Raw genomic sequence first — 22,963 nt, 5'->3', positions numbered from 1 at the left:
CCTTATTGTCGCCCCATTCGTTCGGAAGCAGTAGTGACGGACTGACCTGCTTGTCATTGGGTCCTTGCACCTCTGGCTCACCCCCTCCCCTTCCCAAAACTCAACTCACACAGGAGTCATTCAGGTTGGAGAGATGGAAGAAACGAGCCTGTTATACCATATTTGCCAAAAGTGAGTATTAAAGGGGTGAGCCAGTCAAGAGTGCAAACTGCAACAATCCAGTCAACAGCCATTTGAGGACAATGACTGTCTTCCAAGGAGTGCAGGTACCAATAAATTGCCACTTAGTTATTCCCCCATTTTTTAGCTTAGACTAATTTTAACTTGATTAGATTAACTGGCTATTACATATTTTGAGTTGTGTGCGGTGGGATTATGTGTACCGTTTTGCGTTTCATTGTTGCTTTTGAGACCAGAGTCTCGGGGTCACAGGCCACGTGTCTGACCCAATTTTAATTATTAATTATTGCAGAAGACCACGAGTCTATTCAACCACATTTTTCAATAATAAAGGTTAATTAAACCTCGTCGTATTTCTACTCCCTCATTTATTTGCTTGTCTATTATTATTATTTATTCTCGGGACAATATACCCTATATTTTGAAAGGAGTAAGCCTAGGTAAGTCAAGTGTGCTAGCGAGGAACTTTGAATTAATCTATCTGCTTCGAAAGTAAAGATCCATGTCTTTAAACTTTATACTTTACTTTACATCACTGATCCCATTTTTTGGTTTGTCTCAATACTTACTTAACGTAATATTCCTGTCCAGCATCTCACTGGGGTCCCTGGGACAGAGTTGGAACAGAACCTGAAAATGTAGATGACTATAGACCTGACAAAGCTAGAGTAGGCCATTAAATTACTTTTATTTTCACGTGTGGAGTTCTCTGTCCTCTGGACAGTACAATTTCCTTTTTGCATTTAAGAGTGATGGTTAGTGAACTACGTCAGTAAAGTTATTAGCAGGGTGTTTGTGCCCTGAGTGTAAGTGCTCCTTATCCTCCCCTGTTGATCTTTGAGTAACTGGCGAAGGGAAACTTTCCTGGACTAAGTTCCCACTCAAACATTTAATTATAAAAAATTATTCTCCACATATATATATATATATATATATATATATATATATATATATATATATATATATATATATATATATATATATATTGTAAGGACAGTGAGACAAGCGTCACCAAGATCAACTGATACTTTATTTAAATGTGCATGGGAGTATATTACAAGGTGCAGACGGAAAGGTAGGATGGCGCTGGCGCCAAATCAGATTGAATTGCCCGCCAAAATATATGTGTTTTCTTACACTTACAAATATACTAATTATGAGTTAACAGAAACATGTAATGAAATGATACATATGTCAAAATGTAGCTCTGATAGAGCGGAATACATATACATGGGAAACCACGGTGTGGCGAAAGGAGAATTCAAATAAATAAACAGTTTGTTGATTTTCTGGACGACGAAGGGAGCGGTGTCCTTACAAGTACTCCCCCCCCAAGACATCGGGCGGCGTAGAGGGCTGATGATCAATCTTCGTATCTTTTCGGGCGTCGGAGGGTTCCTCTTGTTTTTGAACGGAGGGGCGCGCCGGTGGTCGGCGTAAGGATCTCTTCCTCTTGTCGTCGTTTGATGATTTTTCTTTCGTTGGGAGCCTTGTTTTGAGGTGGAACTCTGGATCTGTCAGGTCCAGCGGAGGCGGTGTCGCTTCCTTCGAGAAACGCTGGTTTCACGCGGTCTATTGAGACCCAGTCCTCTTGGCCATGGACGTCGAGAAGGAAGGCTTTCGTTGTCTTCTTAATTACCCGGTAGGGGCCTCGATAAGGTCTAGTTAGTGATTGTCGATGAGCGTCGACACGGACGAAAACGTACCCGCAGTCATCCAGGTTTTTTGGCTTGAAGTGCTTGGTTCTGTCCTGGTAAGTTTTGAGACATGGCCTGAACTTCCTGGCGATGTCCCTTAGGTGATCCAGCTGCGTGTCGTCGGTTGATGAGGGAAAGAATTCGCCAGGAACTGCGAGCGCCTCCCCGTAAACCTTTTCGGCGGGCGAAGGTTCGCCGTCTGCGAGAGGGGCGGTGCGAAGGCCGAGGAGTAGCCAAGGAAGTAGTGATTTCCAGTCCCCGTCGGTGCAGCTCGCCATCAGGGACGCCTTGAGGGCGCGGTGAGTTCTTTCGACCATGCCGTTTGCCGCGGGGTTGTATGCCGTGGTGCTGTGGAGTGTCGTCCCCATCAGGTTCGCCAAAGCGAGCCATATTTCTGAGGAAAGCGGGGCCTCTGTCTGTCGTGATGTCGTCAGGAACGCCAAACCTGCTCACCCAGCTTGACAGAAGGGCTTCAGCGCATGCTTGAGTCGTAGCTTAGGTCATCGGCGATTCCTCCAACCACCTCGTGGAGCGATCGATGATCGTAAGCAGGTAGCGAGCAGATCCAGAAGGGGGCAATGGTCCCACGACGTCGATGTGTATGTGACAGAAACGTCTTTTTGGCGGCTGACTTTGCTTGACTGGCAGTTGATGCATGACTTCGCCCATTCTCGGGCGTCCTTTTTTATCCCTGGCCAGACGAACTTTTCAAACAGAAGGCGAGCGGTGGTGCGTCCTGAGGGGTGTGAAAGTCCATGGATGATATCGAATATTTTCCTTCTGCAGGAGGCTGGTATCCAGGGACGTGGGCTGCCGGTGCTGGTGTCGCAAAGAATAGTTACTCCTGCTGGTCCAAGGGGAATCGCACTTATCTTGAGCGCGGATGGCCCCGTCAGGTGATCCTGTGCTTCTCGGTCGGTGCGTTGTTCGGTTGCGAGATTGGCATAGTCGATTCCCAGTTGGATTGCGTCAATTTCAATCCTTGAAAGGGCGTCCGCGACTGGGTTTTTCTTTCCTGGGACGTAACGTATTGTGCACCCGAATTCGGCGATTGATGCGAGATGACGTTGTTGTCGGGAGGACCATGCGTTTGTCGACTTCGTGAAAGCGTGTACGAGGGGTTGATGGTCCGTCGCGATTGTGAAGGGAGTGCCCTCCAAGATGTGCCTGAAGTGGCGGACGGCGAGGTAGACGGCGAGGAGTTCCCTGTCGAAGGTGCTGTATCTTGTTTCGGCGGGTTTCAATTTCTTGCTGAAGAATGCCAGCGGTCGAGGAGAACCATCGACGAGTTGCTCCAGCGCAGCCCCACAGGCGACGTTGCTGGCGTCGGTCGTTAGTCGTAGGGGCGCGTTGTCGTCGAAATGAGCCAGGGTGGTGGCATTCGCGAGGGCATCCTTCGTCCGGGCGAATGCCTGTTGCTGGGGCAAACCCCACTCGAGTTTTTTTGCTTTTCCTTTCAGGACGTTGTCGAGGGGTGACAGGGTTTGTGCGATGTTGGGGATGAAGCGCCTGTAGTAATTGACCATCCCCAGGAACTCCTGAAGTTGTTTGATGGTTGTAGGTATCGGGAACTTTCTGATGGCGTCGACCTTGGTTGTCATGGGTTTTATCCCGCATGAGGATACGCGGTGACCAAGGAAATCCACTCCTTCCGCACCGAACGTGCATTTGTCGAAACGTACGACCAGGCCGTTCTCCTGTAGGCGTTTGAGGACGGTGCGGACGTGCCTCTGGTGTTCCTCCTTGGTTTTCGAGAATATCAGGATGTCGTCGACGTAGCAGACGCAGAAAGGTAGGTCACCCAGAATGCTATCCATTAGTCGTTGGAAGGTCGCCCCGGCGTTGCGTAGACCGAAGGTTGAGTATGCGAAGGTGAAGGATCCAAACGGCGTTACAATGGCAGTTTTCGGGATGTCTTCCGGAAATACGGGGACCTGGAAATAAGACTTGAGGAGGTCCATCTTGGTAAAATACTTCACGCCGTGCAACGCGTTCGTTAGGTCCTGCATGTTGGGCAGCGTGTAGTGATCGGGCGTTGTGATGAGGTCGAGACGCCTGTAGTCGCCGCAAGGTCTCCAGGACCCGTCCGGCTTTTTTACCATGTGTAGGGGTGATGCCCAGGGGATCGATGCTTTCTTACAGATACCCATGCGTTCCATGTCCTCGAAGGCGCGCTTGGCATCCTTCAGTTTCTGGGGCGGGAGGCGGCGGAATTTGGCGTGAGTGGGAGGTCCTGTCGTTGTGATGTGGTGGTAGATCCCATGCTTGGACGGGGAACCTGGCAAGTGTCGGAGCTCGGGCTTGAAAACCTCGGGAAATTCTTGTAGGAGGTCGGCGTAGGGGTGCGTCGTTACGGCGGATACGGACGTTGTTGCAGGGCCGTGTTCTAGGGCGCGGAACTGGCAGGTTCCCGTGTCAATGAGACGTTTGTTAGCGACATCGACGAGGAGTCCGTGGTGGGCGAGGAAATCCGCACCGAGGAGGGGGCAATTGACGTCAGCGATAGCGAAGGGCCAAGAATACGAACGGCCTGTGATAGATATCTTGAGGGTCTTGATCCCATAGCACCGTATGGGAGATCCGTTGGCGGCGATGAGTGAGGGAGCGTTTTTGTCGGGACCACGGTCTAGGTCGGACTTGGAAGGTGGGAACGTTGACTGCATTGCGCCGGTGTCTACCATGAGTCTACGGTTGGAAATGGTATCGAGGATATAGAAACCATTCTTGTTTTGGTTAACTGCGGGTGCGATGGTGGCAGGTAGATGCTTCTGGTGTCGTCTTCTAGGGAAACTGCATGGTGCTCTACATTTCTTGGCGTCGCTGCCGAACTGTTGGTGGTAGAAGCACCATGCTGGGTTAGTCCTAGGGTTCGGTCGCGTTGGTTGTGGTGGTTTCTTTCTTGATAGAATGTTGATCTCGTCGTCCTCAGGGGCCATTGCCGAGGAGTCTATGGAAGAGCAGCTGCTGAAGGAGGAGAACGATGGCGGTGTTGACGATGATGCTCCGAGGCGAGATGCTTTGGAGGCCTCGTGGAGCTTCTGAGCCTTCGACTAGAGTTCGTTCATCGGGAGCGTGTCGGCGTCTGTCAATTGGGCCCTTACGTCCTGTGGTAGGCGTCGAAGAAAGATCTCGCGAGATAAGCTAATCTCACGTCGTCGGCCGTTGCTGTCTGTTTCGGGGAGCATAAGCAGGCCGGATAACTCGTCCCACGCCTCAACAGGAGAGGTGTCACCCATGGGCTTGCCGGCGAGGTCCAGGACTTTCTGTGCCCTTGCTGAGACGGAGAGGGGGTAGATACCGATGAGTTTCGTTCTCAGGTCGTCGTATGAGACTTGGCCGGCCTGGGCGTCGAGCCATGGGGAAATCTTGTCGAATACCTCCTCAGGTATGGAGGTGAGAACGATGTCAGCCTTGGCGCAGGAGTCGCTGAGTCTATGACGCGGAAGAGTACGTCTGCTCTCAGGAACCAGGAAGCGGTGTTTTGTTGAGAAAAGGGCGGCAGTTTGACTTTGGGTGTGGAGGCGAGGCCGTTGGGTGCGATGGGCGTGTTGCTTCCTGCATCGTGGCCAGACAACGAGTCGGCGAAGAGGTGGGAAGTTTATATGTCGGTTAAGCTCATCCTACTGCCTTACATGCACCGAAGTGTGGGAGAACCAAAGGCAGGCTCACGCCTAAGGTAACGGAGTATAGAGAAGGTAGCACAGCTGTAATAAGTCCGTTAATGGCAAAGCCAAAACCGCTGATGCTACTTTCAACTCCGGGGTCACCAGTTGTAAGGACAGTGAGACAAGCATCACCAAGATCAACTGATACTTTATTCAAATGTGCATGGGAGTATATTAACAGGTACAGACGGAAAGGTAGGATGGCGCTGGCGCCAAATCAGATTGAATTGCCCGCCAAAAAATATGTGTTTTCTTACACTTACAAATATACGAATTATGAGTTAACAGAAACATGTAATGAAATGATACATATGTCAAAATGTAGCTCTAATAGAGCGGAATACATATACCTGGGAAATCATGGTGTGGCGAAAGGAGAATTCAAATAAATAAATAGTTTGTTGATTTTCTGGACGACGAAGGGAGCGGTGTCCTTACAATATATATATATATATATATATATATGCATATATATTTATATATATACTGTATATATACATATATATATGTATATATATAATATATATAAATATATATATATATATATATATATATATATATATATATATATATGTATATATATATGTATATATTATATACATACATATATATATATTATATATACATATATATATATATATATATATATATATATATATGTATATATTATATACATACATATATATATATTATATATACATATATATATATATATATATATATATATATATATATATATATATATATATATTGTGATGGCTGGCTTTGACCACCACTCAAAACACTACACTTATCAAATAGTATTCACCATCCTACAGTACTAAGTCCACTAAAGGTGGAATAGTAACCAAACATCAATACGAGTGCAAAGTCAACTCAAGGGGACAAAGAAAATACCACAAAAATTTCCTTAATTTTAATACATAATAACAAGACAGAAATAACACCTGAACCACAATAATACAATAATAAATGATACACACTCAATCTTAACTCCCTGTAAAAGAAAACAATTACACTATTACAGAAAGATCATCAACACATGCATACTAAATGGAGAGAGGGTTCAGAAAGGAGAAGGCCAACGAAAAGTGAGAACATCCTAACAAATACAAACTAAATATCCCTATCAAATTGACGATGGCTGGTGTGATTGAAAGGCTTTCACAAGCTCCACTAATGACGTCAGCTGACTATCAACGGTCGTGATCACGATACTTAAGCAGGTATAAATATTATTACCTTGGGACAGAGAGGTCCCCTTGGCTTTTACTGAACCAAGGGCAATGCACAAAATGTTAAGACGATCTGGGTCCTTGCTGCAGAGAAAGGATATCCAAAAAGCTAAGTAGCTTCACACTATAGCTCTGCAACGGCGAGGAGTAAATATAATCCAGTAGCAAATGTCGTGCCCTTCAATGTTGGAGGCTCAGAAACACACTAAGGAACCATCCTCAAAAAAAGCCCCTCCAAAACTCCGTTCACGCAGGAGCGCAGCCACGTAACCAACACCACTTGAAAATATAAAACAGCCGTTAGTCCATTATAACCACTAACATAACCAACAGTGAAAAGACAAACAATTAAAGCGGGAAAACAATAAGTGTACAGTATATTTAACCTTATACATCTATAAAAACTTAAATGATTTAGAAATATATAGCAATAATATTACACCTCCTCACCCAACCAAAAAAACTAAAAAAAAAAATCAAATTTTTTTTTTTTTTAAAGTGATTTGAATTACAACATACAGGTTATCACATAATGAAATATTTAACCAACACTCAAAAATTTGAAATATTAAATCAACACTCAAAAATGATTATTAAACAAACTGCAAAAACATGACAAACAAAAGGAAAGAGGGGGGCAAGTACCAAGGTTTGCAGCTCACAAGGATAACAATATATAACCAATACTAAAAAAATCTTAAACCTAAATTAATCACAAGTAAACTTTCCAAAACCAGAAAAACAAAACATCACCATTCGATAAATAGGTACCCAACCTAAAAATTTCACATCACTCATATCATTAATAAACTTAATTAAGAGTCATTGCACTAACAACCGGATTCTGTATATAGTCCAAAAGCTATAACCTTTTCCACACTCAATACACTGTTCCTTTTCAGGGATACACATCACTCACTATCAATAAATGTTGATCACAAAAACCACTGTCTATTTCAGTGTTATATATCACACTTATCACCATAGTGTCCAATACATACACACACACCGAACGACACAGAGAAGACCACCACAAGACTCCCCTGCGCAAACAAACAAACAAACTCGATGAAGCGTAATTATTAGCCTGAAAATACAGAATACCAGATTAGTGCCTATCTCTTTTCTTAGCTTATTATAAACCTTATCGTACCTGACACCTCTAAACCTTAGTAGATTAACCTTAACTCAGTCTAGGGTACCACTCATACACCAGCCTGTAGCACCTAAAAAACGGCTGTGTTGTGCTACAGACTCGTGAGCCCATGACCCATCTAATTAATCAATCATTAGAAAGTACCAGTGATCACCCTCACTTTTTAGCCTTAAAGATCCCATATAATATACCCAAAACATTATAGTCTTCTGTAAACAAACCATGATTAATAAATCTTGAATATACATTTACTTCTACTCACTACGTGCCCACTTCAACAGCACACACACCATAATTAGAACGATACAGATACTACCTTTAATAACTGCATAGCCCTCTGTCAATAATCTAATATTCAACGCTGCGAGAGAGAAAATCGGCAACAATATTATCTTTTCCTGGGATGTGGGAAAATTCTAAATTCCATTCTTGCAGCATGAGACTCCACCTCATCAATCGTTGATTTTTATTCTTGTATCTGCTGATGAAGGTCAGGGGATTATGATCTGTCAAGACCTTAATAGGTGTCTCTGAGGAGGAGAGAGAAACCTGAAAATGATTAATAGCGAATATTAACGCAAGAGTCTCTTTCTCCACAGTTGAATACCTACGTTGGGCGGAGGACAATTTTTTTGAAAAGAATGCGACAGGATGAGAAACTCCCTGCTCGTCATTCTGCAACAACACCGCTCCTACACCAACGTCACTTGCATCCGTGGCAAGAGAAAAAGGAAGGTCAAAATCAGGAGCTCTCAAGACCGGGAAATTAATTAAAACTTTTTAAATTATCAAAAGCCCTTTGCGTTTCATCCGTCCAGACAAATGCTACATTCTTTCTCAAGAGATTTGTTAACGGATCGGCTATATCCGAAAAATTCCTAACAAACCTTCGGTAATACCCACTCAAACCAAGGAATCTTCTGACATCCCTCCTACATTTAGGGACTACCATGTTTTCAATACTTTCGATATTGGCCTGCTTAGGAGCAACTTTACCATTACCAACCTCATGACCCAAATATACCACCTTCGCCTTTGCGAAATCGCTTTTCTTTAAATTAATTACCAAATTTGCCTTTTTCAACACCTCAAATAGTGCCCTAATACGTTTTAAATGGGTTTCCCAATCATCGCTATAAATAACAATATCATCAATATACACAACACATCCTTCTAAACCATGGACTAAAGTATTCATTAACCTCTGAAAGGTGGCAGCCGCATTCTTCATACCAAACGGCATAACCTTACATTGAAACAATCCCTGTGGTGTTACAAAAGCAGACAGGGCCCTTGCCCGCTTTGAAAGAGGAACTTGCCAATAACCCTTCAACAAATCGAATTTGCTAATGTATTTGGCCTTCCCCATTCGATCAATACAATCCTCAATTCGAGGTAATGGATAACAATCAGATTTAGATAACTCATTCAACTTACGGTAATCAAAACATAACCTGAAATCACCGTCGGATTTCTTTACCAATACAACAGGTGATGACCAAGGACTTTGACTAGGTTCAATTAGGTCATGTTTTAGCATATAATCCACTTCCTTTGCTACAACCTCATTTTTGAAGGGATTCAACCTGTAAGGAGATTGTTTCACAGGAGTGGCGCTACCTACCTCTACATCATGTTCAAGGACCGAAGTCCTACCCGGTACATCCGAAAATAATTCTTTATAATTAGATACTAAATTTTTCAAAGACCTTTGTTCTTCCTTACCTAAATGTGAAATTACTCCCGAAAAATTTTCCAAAGACTTTCTATTATCCGACCGCCATTCACATCCATTAAAACAATTATCATCAATACCCTCCCCCTCTGAAAAAGAAAAATGGTTATTGTTCTCAGAATCTACCGTGTTCCCAATAGTTGCCACAGGAATGACTTTTTCCCGTTCCATATAAGCTTTCAACATATTTACATGACACCGTTGAAAAGGTTTACTTCTTTGAGGTGTCTCCACTAAATAGTTAACCTCACTTACTTTTTTCAAAATTTTCCAAGGACCTGAAAAAGAAGCTTTCAATGGATTCCCTGGGAAGGGTAACAAAACCAATACTTTATCGCCTACCGCAAAGTCGCGTGCCTTGGACCTTTTATCAAAAAAGAACTTCATTCTTTTTTGGCTACATAATAAGTGTTCACCCGCAAATTTCAAAGCCTTGGTTAATTTATCGCCTAGATTAGACACATAATCCAATAAATTAGCGTCAGGGATGTCTCCCTCCCAAGACTCACGAACCACATCAAGAGGACCTCGAACACAATGGCCAAACACAAGGTTGAAAGGCGAAAAACCTAAAGACTGACTTGGGACAGAACAAAAAGCGAACAACAAATAAGGTAATTCCTTATCCCATTCAGAACCATTAATCAAACAATATTTCTTTACCATCGATTTCAGGGTTTGATAAAATCTCTCCAGAGCTCCCTGGCTTTCTGGATGATATGGAGAAGAGGTCACATGTTTTATATTTAACTCTGCCATTTTATCTCTGAAATACCTGCTAACAAAATTAGAACCACAATCCGATTGAATAATTTTAGGCATCCCAAACCTGGTAAAAAAGTCAATTAGTACATCTACAATTTTAACACTTTTTATCGTACGTAGTGGTATGGCCTCTGGATATCGAGACATCCTATCCATGATTGTCAAAATACACTCATTACCGCTACGCGTCTTCGGTAATGGTCCAACCACATCAATAATGACTTCCTTAAAAGGTTCGGAAACTACAGGAATAGGACATAGAGGTGATTTTGGAATCCGCTGATTGGGTTTACCGACCCTCTGGCACACATCACAACTATTGACAAACTTCTTTACATCTGCCTTCAACTTCGGCCAATAATAATTCCCTAACAATTTGCAAGAAGTTTTATGAATTCCAAAATGGCTGGCCAAACCACTTTCGTGCGCCAATGACATTAACTCCTTCCTGTAACCAAAGGGAACCATTATCTGTTTCACAATTTCATAATCAACATTATCCACCCCCATAGGCCTACTCAACCTATATAAAATATTATTAATTATCTTAAATTTGGGACCAGTCATATCAGACACCTTCCCTGACTCGATAGGGAGTTCCCGAAACTCCTTTTTCTGGGCTTTGATTAACTCTTCTGTAGTCCAATTTAACTTGTCCGTTAACATTCCAAGATCTACAGCTAGGCTATCACTACGATCTAAACTACTTAAATCTACATCAATTGTTGACTCTGCAGCGTCAACAATTCTAGCACTAGAACGAGTAACTGCTGCTACTTCACTATCAGGGTTTATCAATATCGGACAATTATTATTCTTCATAGCCACATCATTCCCTAACACAACATCAACCTCCTTAACCGGGAATTTATCAACTATGGCCAATTTCAAATTCCCTGCAAAGGAAGGGCAGATTAAATTAAAATTTTCAATAGCATATGACTTTACGGAATCAGGAAAACCAGCCAATAACACGAATTCCCCACTTTTGGGTACAAAATTACAAGGTAATGCCTCCCTTAGAATCAAAGACTGAGCTGTACCGGTATCACGCAAAATACGCACTCGTCTCTTCTCGGACGAATTGGCGAAGGAGACACTACCGAAAGACAAATATCTGTCAAAACAACCAGGTAGTCATTGATCAGCGGATGTTGTTGGGGTAGGTTCTCTCTCTCTCTCTTCCACACCCATCACTGGCCTAACATTAGCATTTTGAGATTTTCTAAACGCATAACACATACTCTTTACGTGCCCCTTCTTATTGCAAAAGAAGCACGTCAATGTTTTCAATTTCTCTGGATTGTATATATTTGGCCTATTGCCTCTGTTAGGAGAAAAATTATTATTAGCATTACCCTGATTATTATTACTTCCCTGATTATTTCTACTAAACACCTTAGCATTATTATTAGGATTAGCATTATTATTCCTACCCATCTTAACCCAACCAGAATTCACCTTTGTCGTTACTCCCCCTAACTCACTCTTATGAGACAAGCAATATTCGTCACTAGCGATGGCTACCTCTTGAACAGTCTCGAGTTTTAACTCTTCGAGGTGGACCTTCAGTTTATCCGGGACACACCTCTTAAACTCCTCCACCAACATTAACTCCTTCAATTTCTCAAAATCTCCCACCTCCTTGGACTTGAACCAATCGCTAGCATGCTGTTCCTTCACCCTGGCAAATTCAACAAAAGTTTGTTCCCTACATTTTTCTAAGTTCTGGAAGCGTTGCCTATAAGCTTCAGGGACTAACTCATAGGCCTTCAAGACAATAGCCTTTACACTCTCATAATCTGCTGATAGATCCTCCTCCAGCGTTACATATACCCTCTGAGCTCTTCCAACCAATTTACTTTGTATAAGAGTGGTCCAATACTCTTGGGGCCACTCCAACCTTGCAGCAATCCTCTCAAACGATACAAAAAACTCTGCTACATTATTTTCTTCAAATTTAGGTACAAATTTGAGAGCCTGCGGTAAATTAATAGCAGGAGTTACTAACCTATTTGGGGAATGGGCGGGGGAAAAAGAAACTGGGTTTCTCATAGCAATCTCATGCTGCCTCTCCTTTTCTCTTTCCCCTGCCTTAAACTTTTCCATTTCAAATTCCATTTGTCTCAGGGCAATTTGCCTATCCAAAATTTCTACTGACACTACATTATCAGGTTTCACCTCTTGTTCCCCACTTGTCTTTACAGTTTTAACATAATCATAAATGTGCAATAGCAATACACCCTTTCTAATGGACACATCATATTCCAATTCAAAATGCTCTGCAACAATTTCCAAGTCTTCCCTATTTAACTCTGCCAACCTCTCTTGCCACCCCTCTCCTCTAAGGAGTTCGAATACATTAACAGCCATGATCACTTATTCACACAAAACACTAAATTTACATAAAACAACACCGAGGAGGTGAAAATACACTGCCTGAAAAAAAAATTACCCCAAGAATTAACTTTGCACAAACACAGGTGAATACTCAGGAACAAAAGATCCTGTCACGGTCGCCACTTGTGATGGCTGGCTTTGACCACCACTCAAAACACTACACTTATCAAATAGTATTCACCATCCTACAGTACTAAGTCCTCTAAAGGTGGAATAGTAACCAAACATCAATACGAGTGCAAAGTCAACTCAAGGGGACAAAGAAAATACCACAAAAATTTCCTTAATTTTAATACATAATAACAAGACAGAAATAACACCTGAACCACAATAAAACAATAATAAATGATACACACTCAATCTTAACTCCCTGTAAAAGAAAACAATTACACGATTACAGAAAGATCATCAACACATGCATACTAAATGGAGAGAGGGTCCAGAAAGGAGAAGGCCAACGAAAAGTGAGAACATCCTAACAAATACAAACTAAATATCCCTATCAAATTGACGATGGCTGGTGTGATTGAAAGGCTTTCACAAGCTCCACTAATGACGTCAGCTGACTATCAACGGTCGTGATCACGATACTTAAGCAGGTATAAATATTATTACCTTGGGACAGAGAGGTCCCCTTGGCTTTTACTGAACCAAGGGCAGTGCACAAAATGTTAAGACAATCTGGGTCCTTGCTGCAGAGAAAGGATATCCAAAAAGCTAAATAGCTTCACACTGTAGCTCTGCAACGGCGAGGAGTAAATATAATCCAGTAGCAAATGTCGTGCCCTTCAATGTTGGAGACTCAGAAACACACTAAGGAACCATCCTCAAAAAAAGCCCCTCCAAAACTCCGTTCACGCAGGAGCGCAGCCACGTAACCAACACCACTTGAAAATATAAAACAGCCGTTAGTCCATTATAACCACTAACATAACCAACAGTGAAAAGACAAACAATTAAAGCGGGAAAACAATAAGTCTACAGTATATTTAACCTTATACATCTATAAAAACTTAAATAATTTAGAAATATATAGCAATAATATTACAATATATATATACATATATATATATATATATATATATATATATATATATATATATATATATATATATATATATATGATTAGAATACAGTATACATTACTTATATGCTGTACAAAAACTACAGTAATATACTGTAAATGTAAATTTAAACAGAAATCTGAACACTAATTATTATTAACATTAACTGTACGCACAATCAAAATGCAAAAAATTTAATAAATCAAATATTACAGGTACTGTAGGTAACAAAATCTAATTCAAATTAAAGAACTGCAGTTCCGTACAATACATTAGACACCTGTCTCTACTGTATTCTTTGTTTTACATTTCAAAGTAAGATTGCGTACGCTGATTAACATTTACGTTTAAGGGTACGTACATTAGAAATGTTGAAAATCCCAACAGAAAGGGAATTATTGAACAATCGTCAAAATGAAAGATCTGTGAAAATCTCAACAGAAAGGGAATTAATGAATAATCATCAAAATAAAAGATTTGTGAAAATCCCAACAGAAAGGGAATTATTGAATAATCATCAAAATAAAAGATTTGTGAAAATCCCAACAGAAGGGAATCATTGAATAATCATCAAAATAAAAGATTTGTGATAATCCCAACAGAAAGGGAATTATTGAATAATCATCAAAATAAAAGATTTGTGAAAGACCTCATAGAAATTATCCTTAAAGTTTTTTAAATGAAAAAGGCTAAGAAATACTTGCTGATTGTTCATTTGTAGATGAAAATCCTAGAATCATAGTTACCGTAACGGCAAATCCTTTTGTTTTTGAAAAGTCCAGTGCGATTTGCAATGGTCTTATTAGTGGTAGGCATGTGTAAGTTACCAATAGTAATCCTTTGAAGTGAAGTACTTTATAGTTGGCTGTTGTACCACTTTCTTTTCCTCTTACTATAGGAACATATATTATCAGAAGAATTTTCTGTGAATCTTTCTGTAACATTGTTCGGTTGCTTTGGTGTAAAGGGGTAAAGCCAGGATTTAATGACCTATATAATGTGTAGTGTGTTGTGCTATCATAACCTCTGTTAGTTTATGAAGAATATTACAAGCTATTTTCCTTATATTTGTGTTACAGGATCAAGATCATGCATAATATTGGACTTGTATTTGTACGGATGGGACAGTATTCTGAAGCTTGCACTAGCTTTGAATACATTATGCAAGAAGAACCAAATTTCAAAACAGGATTGGATCTGGTTACTGCTTACTATGCTCTTGGTGATAAGGATAAAATGAAGAAGGGATTCCTGCGTCTACTAGAATGCCAGTTAGACATCGATGATGATGAGAAGTACACTTCTTCCTCGGTAACTAAAAAAATTGTGTTGTATGTATAAGAAAATCATAAGCTATTATAATTAATTTTAGAATACTTTATTAATTTTGTATAACTGGAAACTATGATTCTTTTCATAAACCATAAGACTTCTTTCCTGGTCCACATTAGAATTTATGATGTCTAATTATTTCCATGAATAGTAACATGAGTTCATAAACTCTTGGGTAAGAAGCAACACCTTCACGATTTCATAAAATAGAGCATGACTCGCCTCCCATTAAAACAATGTTATTTTGTGATTACTTCAAACTCTTTTGACTTTTATGTTTCTTGACTGATTTCTTCATTTGGAAACCATTTGAAGGATAATTTTATATCCAAAAGTTTGGATAGAGGAAATTTTCATAGTATTCTAATTTCTTATATGTATTATTTTATCAATGTATAGAAGATACTTTCATTGTTGACTATTTCTTGGTTTTTGAAAAAGGATTTTCCAGATTTTAGGTCACAATTTTTCCTATCATTTATGTTTGAACGACAAAAAATCGGTCTGTAATAAAAAAAAGCAGCTGCAAATTTTCTCCAAACATTTCAAGAAAACTATCTTCAAAGTTTTATTTGTAGGTATTGATTGAATAGACTATAGTATGTATAAGTATGGGCTTTTATCAGTAATTATCATCACCACTGGAGATCATAGGGACATGATCATCATACAGTATTTCAGGGTTACATAAAAACTATTGGTGAGACCCTTCCCTCAATTCCAAAAATATTGCTTCCCATACACACATGATACTGTATATGCTACATGTATCAAATATACACACATGAGCAAGATTTGGCTAGCATAATATATTCTCATGTGTATATTTCTGGGGCAAATTTTACGCTTTTAGGATATTTGATTATCTTTTCTGACATTTTATGCATCTTTTCAGAGTAATAAGAATAAAAATGTTAATTATATAAATTAGCAGATAAAGAAATAAGAACGTGTGCAACAAAATTTTATTTACGAATACCCTATTAAATATAGAAAAATTGATAATCGATTCCTCAGAAAATCATAGAAAATGATGGAATTACTGTAGTTAGGATACTAAAATGAATTGGTATAGGTCTTTTAGCTGCTGAAAATTCATCACCGACCATATCAAATATAAAAATATTTATAATTGGTTCCTCAGGAAATCATAGAAAATGGGGAGATCACTGCAGTTAGGATACTAAAATAAATTGGTATTGGTCATTTAGCCACTGACAATTCATCATCGACAATTCGCTGCCATCAATTGGCCAACAGTAACAATTTGCTACAGATATCAGTTCGGTGCCAAATGATTTAGAATTAAAGATGGAAACAAAAATCATAAGAATAAGAAAAAATAATTTTATTCACAATTATGAAAGTCATACAGGACTTAATTTTTTTAAATATTGTTATAATTTTATTACATTTGGAGAATCATCCTTTGACTGTAGATCTTGTGAAACATTCTCATACTGCATTGATCACTGCTTGCTCAAAATCACAATGAATATAATGAAGATTTAAATTGGGCACTAAAGACATTAGCATTTCAAACATTTTCACATATGTAGCATGCTCTTTATTTAGCAAAAGTTCATAAAAGATAGGATGTACTCCACCATATTTTTTAGCTAGAATGTTTGATGAAAAAATTCTGGTGCTATATTAAAAACACCATTCATATACTAATAAAAGATGCTGCAACCAAGATTCTCTGCCAGAGATGAAGATCCTGCCTTATCCTGGTCCACTATCCATCTCCTAACAGGAAATTTTCTTCTCTCCCACCCATAGGCTCATACACTGTATATATTTGGAATAATTAATTGCTCAAAGTCAGTTGAACAAGGTGGAGCAGCACTGACCTCATCTGTTTTTCGCCATATTGAACCTCTTTATGCTACATGCACGAGTCATGGATGCTTGTAATGACTTGAGATATATCAGAAATACATTAATTTATCACAACTCTTGGTGGTGCCATAGTATCTTCCACTTGGCATATTAAGGATGTCTTAGATTTAGCTACCACTACAACCACAGCAAAAGTCTCTTGCAAACGAGTATTTACTTCTTTAATTTCCGCATCATTTTGTGTCCATTCTTCCATTAAAGCCGACCTCTGGCTTTTCATTTAAAGAAAATTCCGTTTATAACGGAACTAGAAAAGAGCATTCTTCCAATATGCATAAATCCAGTAATTTAGGCAACACAAGAAAACTGAGAATCCTGCATGTTACCCAAATTCCATTAGAGACAGATTATGATGTGCTATATAAAGGATTTGAATGTTACTGGTTAATAAAAGAAATTAGAATGAAACAAAGATGAAAAATGGGATTTTTGGATATCCTTTAATAATCATGATGAGGCATTTAATGCAATATTGAAATTAATAATTTGAATATCAGGGATGCTCTGTGCAATGGGGTTACCAAAGGATTTAGATATGTAAAACCTGCAGACTGGATTGATAGAGATACAGATGTAGTTATTCCTTCTCACAGAAAGTCAAAACATACTAATGTGGCTTCTTGCTCAAGCTAAAGGGAGTACAGAAAATTACTTTAAAATTTGCAAATTTCTTCAGAAGAAAGTATGAACCATCGCACCTGGAGATGTATCTCATTTTGGAAAAAAATAGTTGTCTCATAAATGCCTAATCATACCCACAATCTATTATACTATCTAATTTAAGGGGACCATCCACCATGCCATGAATGTTTTTTTTCTAATTATTCAAAATACACAATTTCTATATATGCTTTAGACATATATAATACCTTCATCATATAAAAATTTCAAGTAATTTGCTCTAAAACTTTTTGATATATTAGCAAAAATCCTGATTTTAAAAAAAATCACTAATATGGCACCAATTGTTTTGAAAATCATACCATCAAAACGTCTTTATGAATAGAATAATTCTGTGACAGATTTTTTTATTTTCCTTTTTTCTTTTTTAATGATTTTTTTCTTAATTTTCTTCGTCTAGATGTAAAATATTCATGAATAAGAGAGAAAGGAAAACCAAAATTTTGGTACACAAAATTGTGAGATTTTTATTCCTCTTTTCAATGATATCTTTGTCTCTAAAATCAAACAATAAATAAGTGAGAAAAATATACCTAAGTGTGAATAAATATTTTTTTGAGTTATGAGCTCCCAAAGATTTGCAACAAATTTCCTAAGAGATCAAGATAACATTATTATGATAACCTTACTATGTACTTTTATTGTTTATCCCTACATAAATGCACCCTATACGAGGTATTTAAACCCTAAGTTTACCATTACACTTTGCATAAGGGTGTCATGAGTTGCCAGCAGCCTCTCTTTGTTGCCAGAGTTTTAGTTAGCATGTTTCAGCTTTGTACGCTTATTCATGTTTCCCTCTCTTCTTGGTTCTTTTTTCTTGCTCTCTGCTTACTTTTTGTTCATTCTATGACCTTAGGTAACATTGGCCTTGCTGTAAAGTTCCCGAGGATGTTGTGTAAACACAATGTACATATGAATTGCAAGAAACAAACACAAGCATTATAACTTCTATACGTCTTTAGAAACTCTGGCTGCTGTTCTCGTAGCTTGTAGTTTTCGTTCACCTACCGTTTACCAATGCCTTCCATTTCTGCCAGATGTACGAGATTTCAAAACATAAGTGAAAAAATCGCTATATATATATTATATATATATATATATATATATATATATATATATATATATATATATATATATATACCTGTTTTATATATACCTGTATATATATATATATATAATATATATATATATGTATGTATATAAATATATATTTATGTATGTATATATGTATATGTATATATATGTATATATATATGTATATATGTAATAGTCAGATATTACATGTTTAAAACACATGAAGTAATACGTCATTGTGGAAGAAGAAGCTAGCGTGAGATTTGCTGTAGTCAGACAAGATCATAACAGGATGCGTTTTGCATCTCTCAGCAATGTAACATTTTTATGAAGCATAAACACAAATGCATACTGTGTGAAAGAGTTGTGTCGCCACCAGATGCAGGTGTCTTCCTAGACTAATGTAAAGTTTACATAATGTGTTTAAATGCTGAGATAACTAAATATACGATATCTGTGATATCGATATTTTAGGCAGTTCTTATCTATACTTCACCTGAAATGGTCATCCGACCAAACCAGCTATACTCCTGTGATGGAGATATTAACACTGTTGTTTTTAGAGAATAAACCATTTAAAAGTTAACATGATTGACTTTACTTCAAGACTCAACATCTCAAACAACACATACTCAATGTGTGTTAATAACAGTAGCACACTAATAAATGGTGGCAGCGATAAAACTCTAAGAATCAGAGAAAGATCTTCAAGAGATCAGCGATAAAACTCTAAGAATTAGAGAAAGATCTTCAAGAAATCAACAATAAAACTCTAAAAACCAGAGAAAGATCTTCAAGAAATCAACAGTAATGATTCTACAATTTTGACTAAGTATCATAGTCCATCGAAGAAGAAAACATTTAATGAATGTTATACTTACAAACTGATGAACTGGATCTTCAATCAACATCCTAGGAAACCCAAGGACTGACGTTCAACGCTTACAAAACATATCCAGGAAGCACTACATTCAACGGAAATCGGACCAAAACATTCACCCAAACAACAAGAGAGAGAGAGGAAATTGGACGGAATACATTCACCCAAACATCAAGAGAGAGAGAGGATATGACGACATCACACAAAACCATATAAAGCTAAGTACAATTTTCTTATTCATTTCAGTCTTGAGCAGTGAAGTGTAGTTATCACGAGTCGTTAGTCGATTATTACCGGGGTGAGTGGTTTGCTAATCTTTTATTTTCCTTTCATTAAAGGAAACTGTGTTCAACTCCGAATTCTCATCTAGAATTTTTTCTCTCTGTGCTAATTCCGTTTTCTTTCAGAAATTCTCGGGAAATATCTTTGTGTTCCGTTTTCTTTCAGAAATTCTCTGGAAATAGCTTTGTGTTCCGTTTCTTTCAGAAATTCTCAGGAAATATCTTTGTGTTCTGTTTTCTTTCAGAAATTCTCGGGAAATATCTTTGTGTTCCGTTTTCTTTCAGAAATTCTCGGGAAATGTCTTGGGATTAGTAGCATTGTTTTGGGGAATTTTGTTATAATCTTTATCATTGGGTGCTTATGCGTTTACGCAGTGGACGTCTGTATTCATATAGATATTTTGATAGAATTGCAAGGGGTCGAAGAGATAGGGAAAGAAATACAGTAGTCATGACGCCCCCTGTGAGCCCCATCCCTGGACCTAGTGGCGTAGGACAGATTAATCCTCTCCCGATTGTGACGCTTGTAAATGCCAGGTCTGCAATCCTTCCTTTTCAGGGTCGGGTTATTGGATTCTTGCCTCAAAATGTGGAGTCATGGATTTCATCCGTCGATGCCCATTTAAATGCCAAACAAATCGTAGACCCTTTTGTACAATTACAAGAAGCTAAAAGTTTTATAGATTTTTCCAAGGGGGATGCGAGTGCTTATTTAAGAGGTGTTTCATTTCAAGAAGCAGTTACCTGGGATGATTTCAAAGTTGGGTTACGCGCGGTCTATGGGGGTGAAGAAGCCTTGGATGTAGTATTAACGTTAAGAAATACACTTAATCAAGCCACTATGACTCGGCTTAATGTTATTGAGAGAGCAGCTCTCATAGCTGATAGGCTTAATGAATATCAAGATATTTTAGGTAATTCCACTTGGGTTACTAGAGATAACATCTCTGTGAAAGATTTTTTACGATTAATGTATTTAACTTGCATGACACTTATGTTGCCTGAAGCTTTAGTGCGGTGTTTTGATAAAAAGTTAACGCCTGCAAGCACGGAATTGGATGTATATAAACAGATAAAGAAACACATGTCTAAGTGTCCTGACCTTGATCTCGTGTTAACTCAAGTTTTTGCAAAGAATGAAACAAAGCCACAACAAGTAAATGTAGTTAATAATACAGTAGTCAAGTTGCGGGAATGACGTGTTATAATTGCAAACGTCAAGGTCACTTGATCGCGGACTGCAGAACGAAATTCTGTTCGATACATAATAGTTCGACTCATTCATATAGTCAGTGCTACTCGCGTAAGACACAACAGAATCCAAGAAATACACAGTCAATTACACAGTCAGTTCCATATGGAAATGAAAAGAAAAATCCTCATTTTAATAATAAGAAGAAACAGCCAAACGTCAATGTAATTCAGAATCCGAAACAAACAAACACTTCTTCGAATAACGCTGAGCCTGGGTCGTCAAACCAGAACTCGCAAGGTCAGACTAATTTTCAGAATGTGCAGAGCAAAGCAAATACCACATAATTAACTCCAGTGGAGAAGAGAGTGATGTTGGGTCAAGGTCATTCATGTCAACATCAGTAGTATTGAATAATCAATTTAATGTTTTATCAGATCCTTGTGAGGCAATAGATTTTCCTATGAAACACACGGCCGAATTAAGTAAATCAGTGCATGCTCCCGTAGATTTGCAACGAATTCATACAATAATAAGACAAAATGAGTTACGACCAACATTATATGCTGTAAATTTAGAACACAAATCCTTTATGTTATTTTTTGACTCTGGTAGTCGACGTAATACCATGGATTTGAGGACACATCATTTGTTGTTTTTGAACTTTCCGATAGAAAAATCCGGAGTGAGACTCTCGGGTATAGGAAATAATGAATTAAATGTCATAGGCATAACTCATGTACAGTTCAAGGTCGGTAAGCGCACGTTTGCCGATACATTTGTTGTAGTACAAAACATTGATATGTATCCAGCTGTAATTATAGGATACCCATCTATGGGAAATCAAAACATTATCTTAGCCCCTGCCAAGCACGGCGTGTATATCAAAGGAAAATTCTATAAGTCTGCTAATACCTTAAAATCAGTTTTGGATAAAAAGGAGACGACAAATGTAACCGTAACGTACGTTGAAGAACCAATAACTTGTCTCACTAATAAAGAAATAATATACGCGACCCAGCAGAATTCTCGTTCACCCGTAATATCATCTTGCACGCAATCTATCGAGCCAAACGTACCTTCGAATTTAATAGTGCAAATAAAGAAAACATTACCGGGATCTGAAATATTAATCCTTTCCGACACTTTGAAAACTAACGGATTGTCTGTCACACAAGCTATTTATACAGTAGGCTCACATCAACAATGTGATATTGAAGTCTGTAATCATTTAAATAACACTTTAGTAATTCACAAAAATCAACATATCTTGGATGTAGAAGTTTATAAACATCGTATTCTTACCGTTGCTGAAATCAATTACGCTCAATCAGTTGCGGATGAATCCCTTTTGCAATCTATTAAAAGTAAAATCAATAAAGACATTCAAGACGAAGAAATTCAGCAGAAAATTTTTGGACTTTTAACTAAATATCATGATGTTTTTTCCACTACGGATGGATCCTTAGGAAAATCAGATGTGATTGAGCATCAAATAAGGTTAAAGGACAAGCAGATAATTATCTATGTACCCTCGTACAGACTCCCTATGAAATTCCAGAATGAAATAAATGATGAAGTAGGTAAAATGCTAGAAGGAGGAGTCATTAGGAAATCAAATAGCCCTTATAATTTTCCATTAATAGTTGTACCGAAAAAAGATTGAACATGGCGTATCTGCGTAGACTTCCGTCGTCTAAACGAGGAAACAATCCCTGATC

The 22,963-nt window shown here is 38.6% G+C and overlaps 1 protein-coding gene across 1 annotated transcript in view; it reads left to right on the top strand.

Annotated features, from left to right (window-relative positions):
- The window catches only part of LOC137656683 (intraflagellar transport protein 88 homolog), a 210,798-nt gene that overhangs the window by 33,069 nt on the left and 154,766 nt on the right, over positions 1-22,963 (top strand). The window contains exon 3 of the mRNA XM_068390921.1: positions 14,977-15,208. Coding sequence (XP_068247022.1) covers positions 14,977-15,208 — 232 coding nt within the window. The remainder of the gene's footprint in view (positions 1-14,976; positions 15,209-22,963) is intronic.

The sequence above is a fragment of the Palaemon carinicauda genome, chromosome 1 (assembly GCF_036898095.1).
Source record: "Palaemon carinicauda isolate YSFRI2023 chromosome 1, ASM3689809v2, whole genome shotgun sequence".
NCBI lineage: Eukaryota > Metazoa > Arthropoda > Malacostraca > Decapoda > Palaemonidae > Palaemon > Palaemon carinicauda.
Note: the sequence above shows the minus strand (reverse complement) of the source record. Positions and strands in the feature narration are given on the sequence as shown.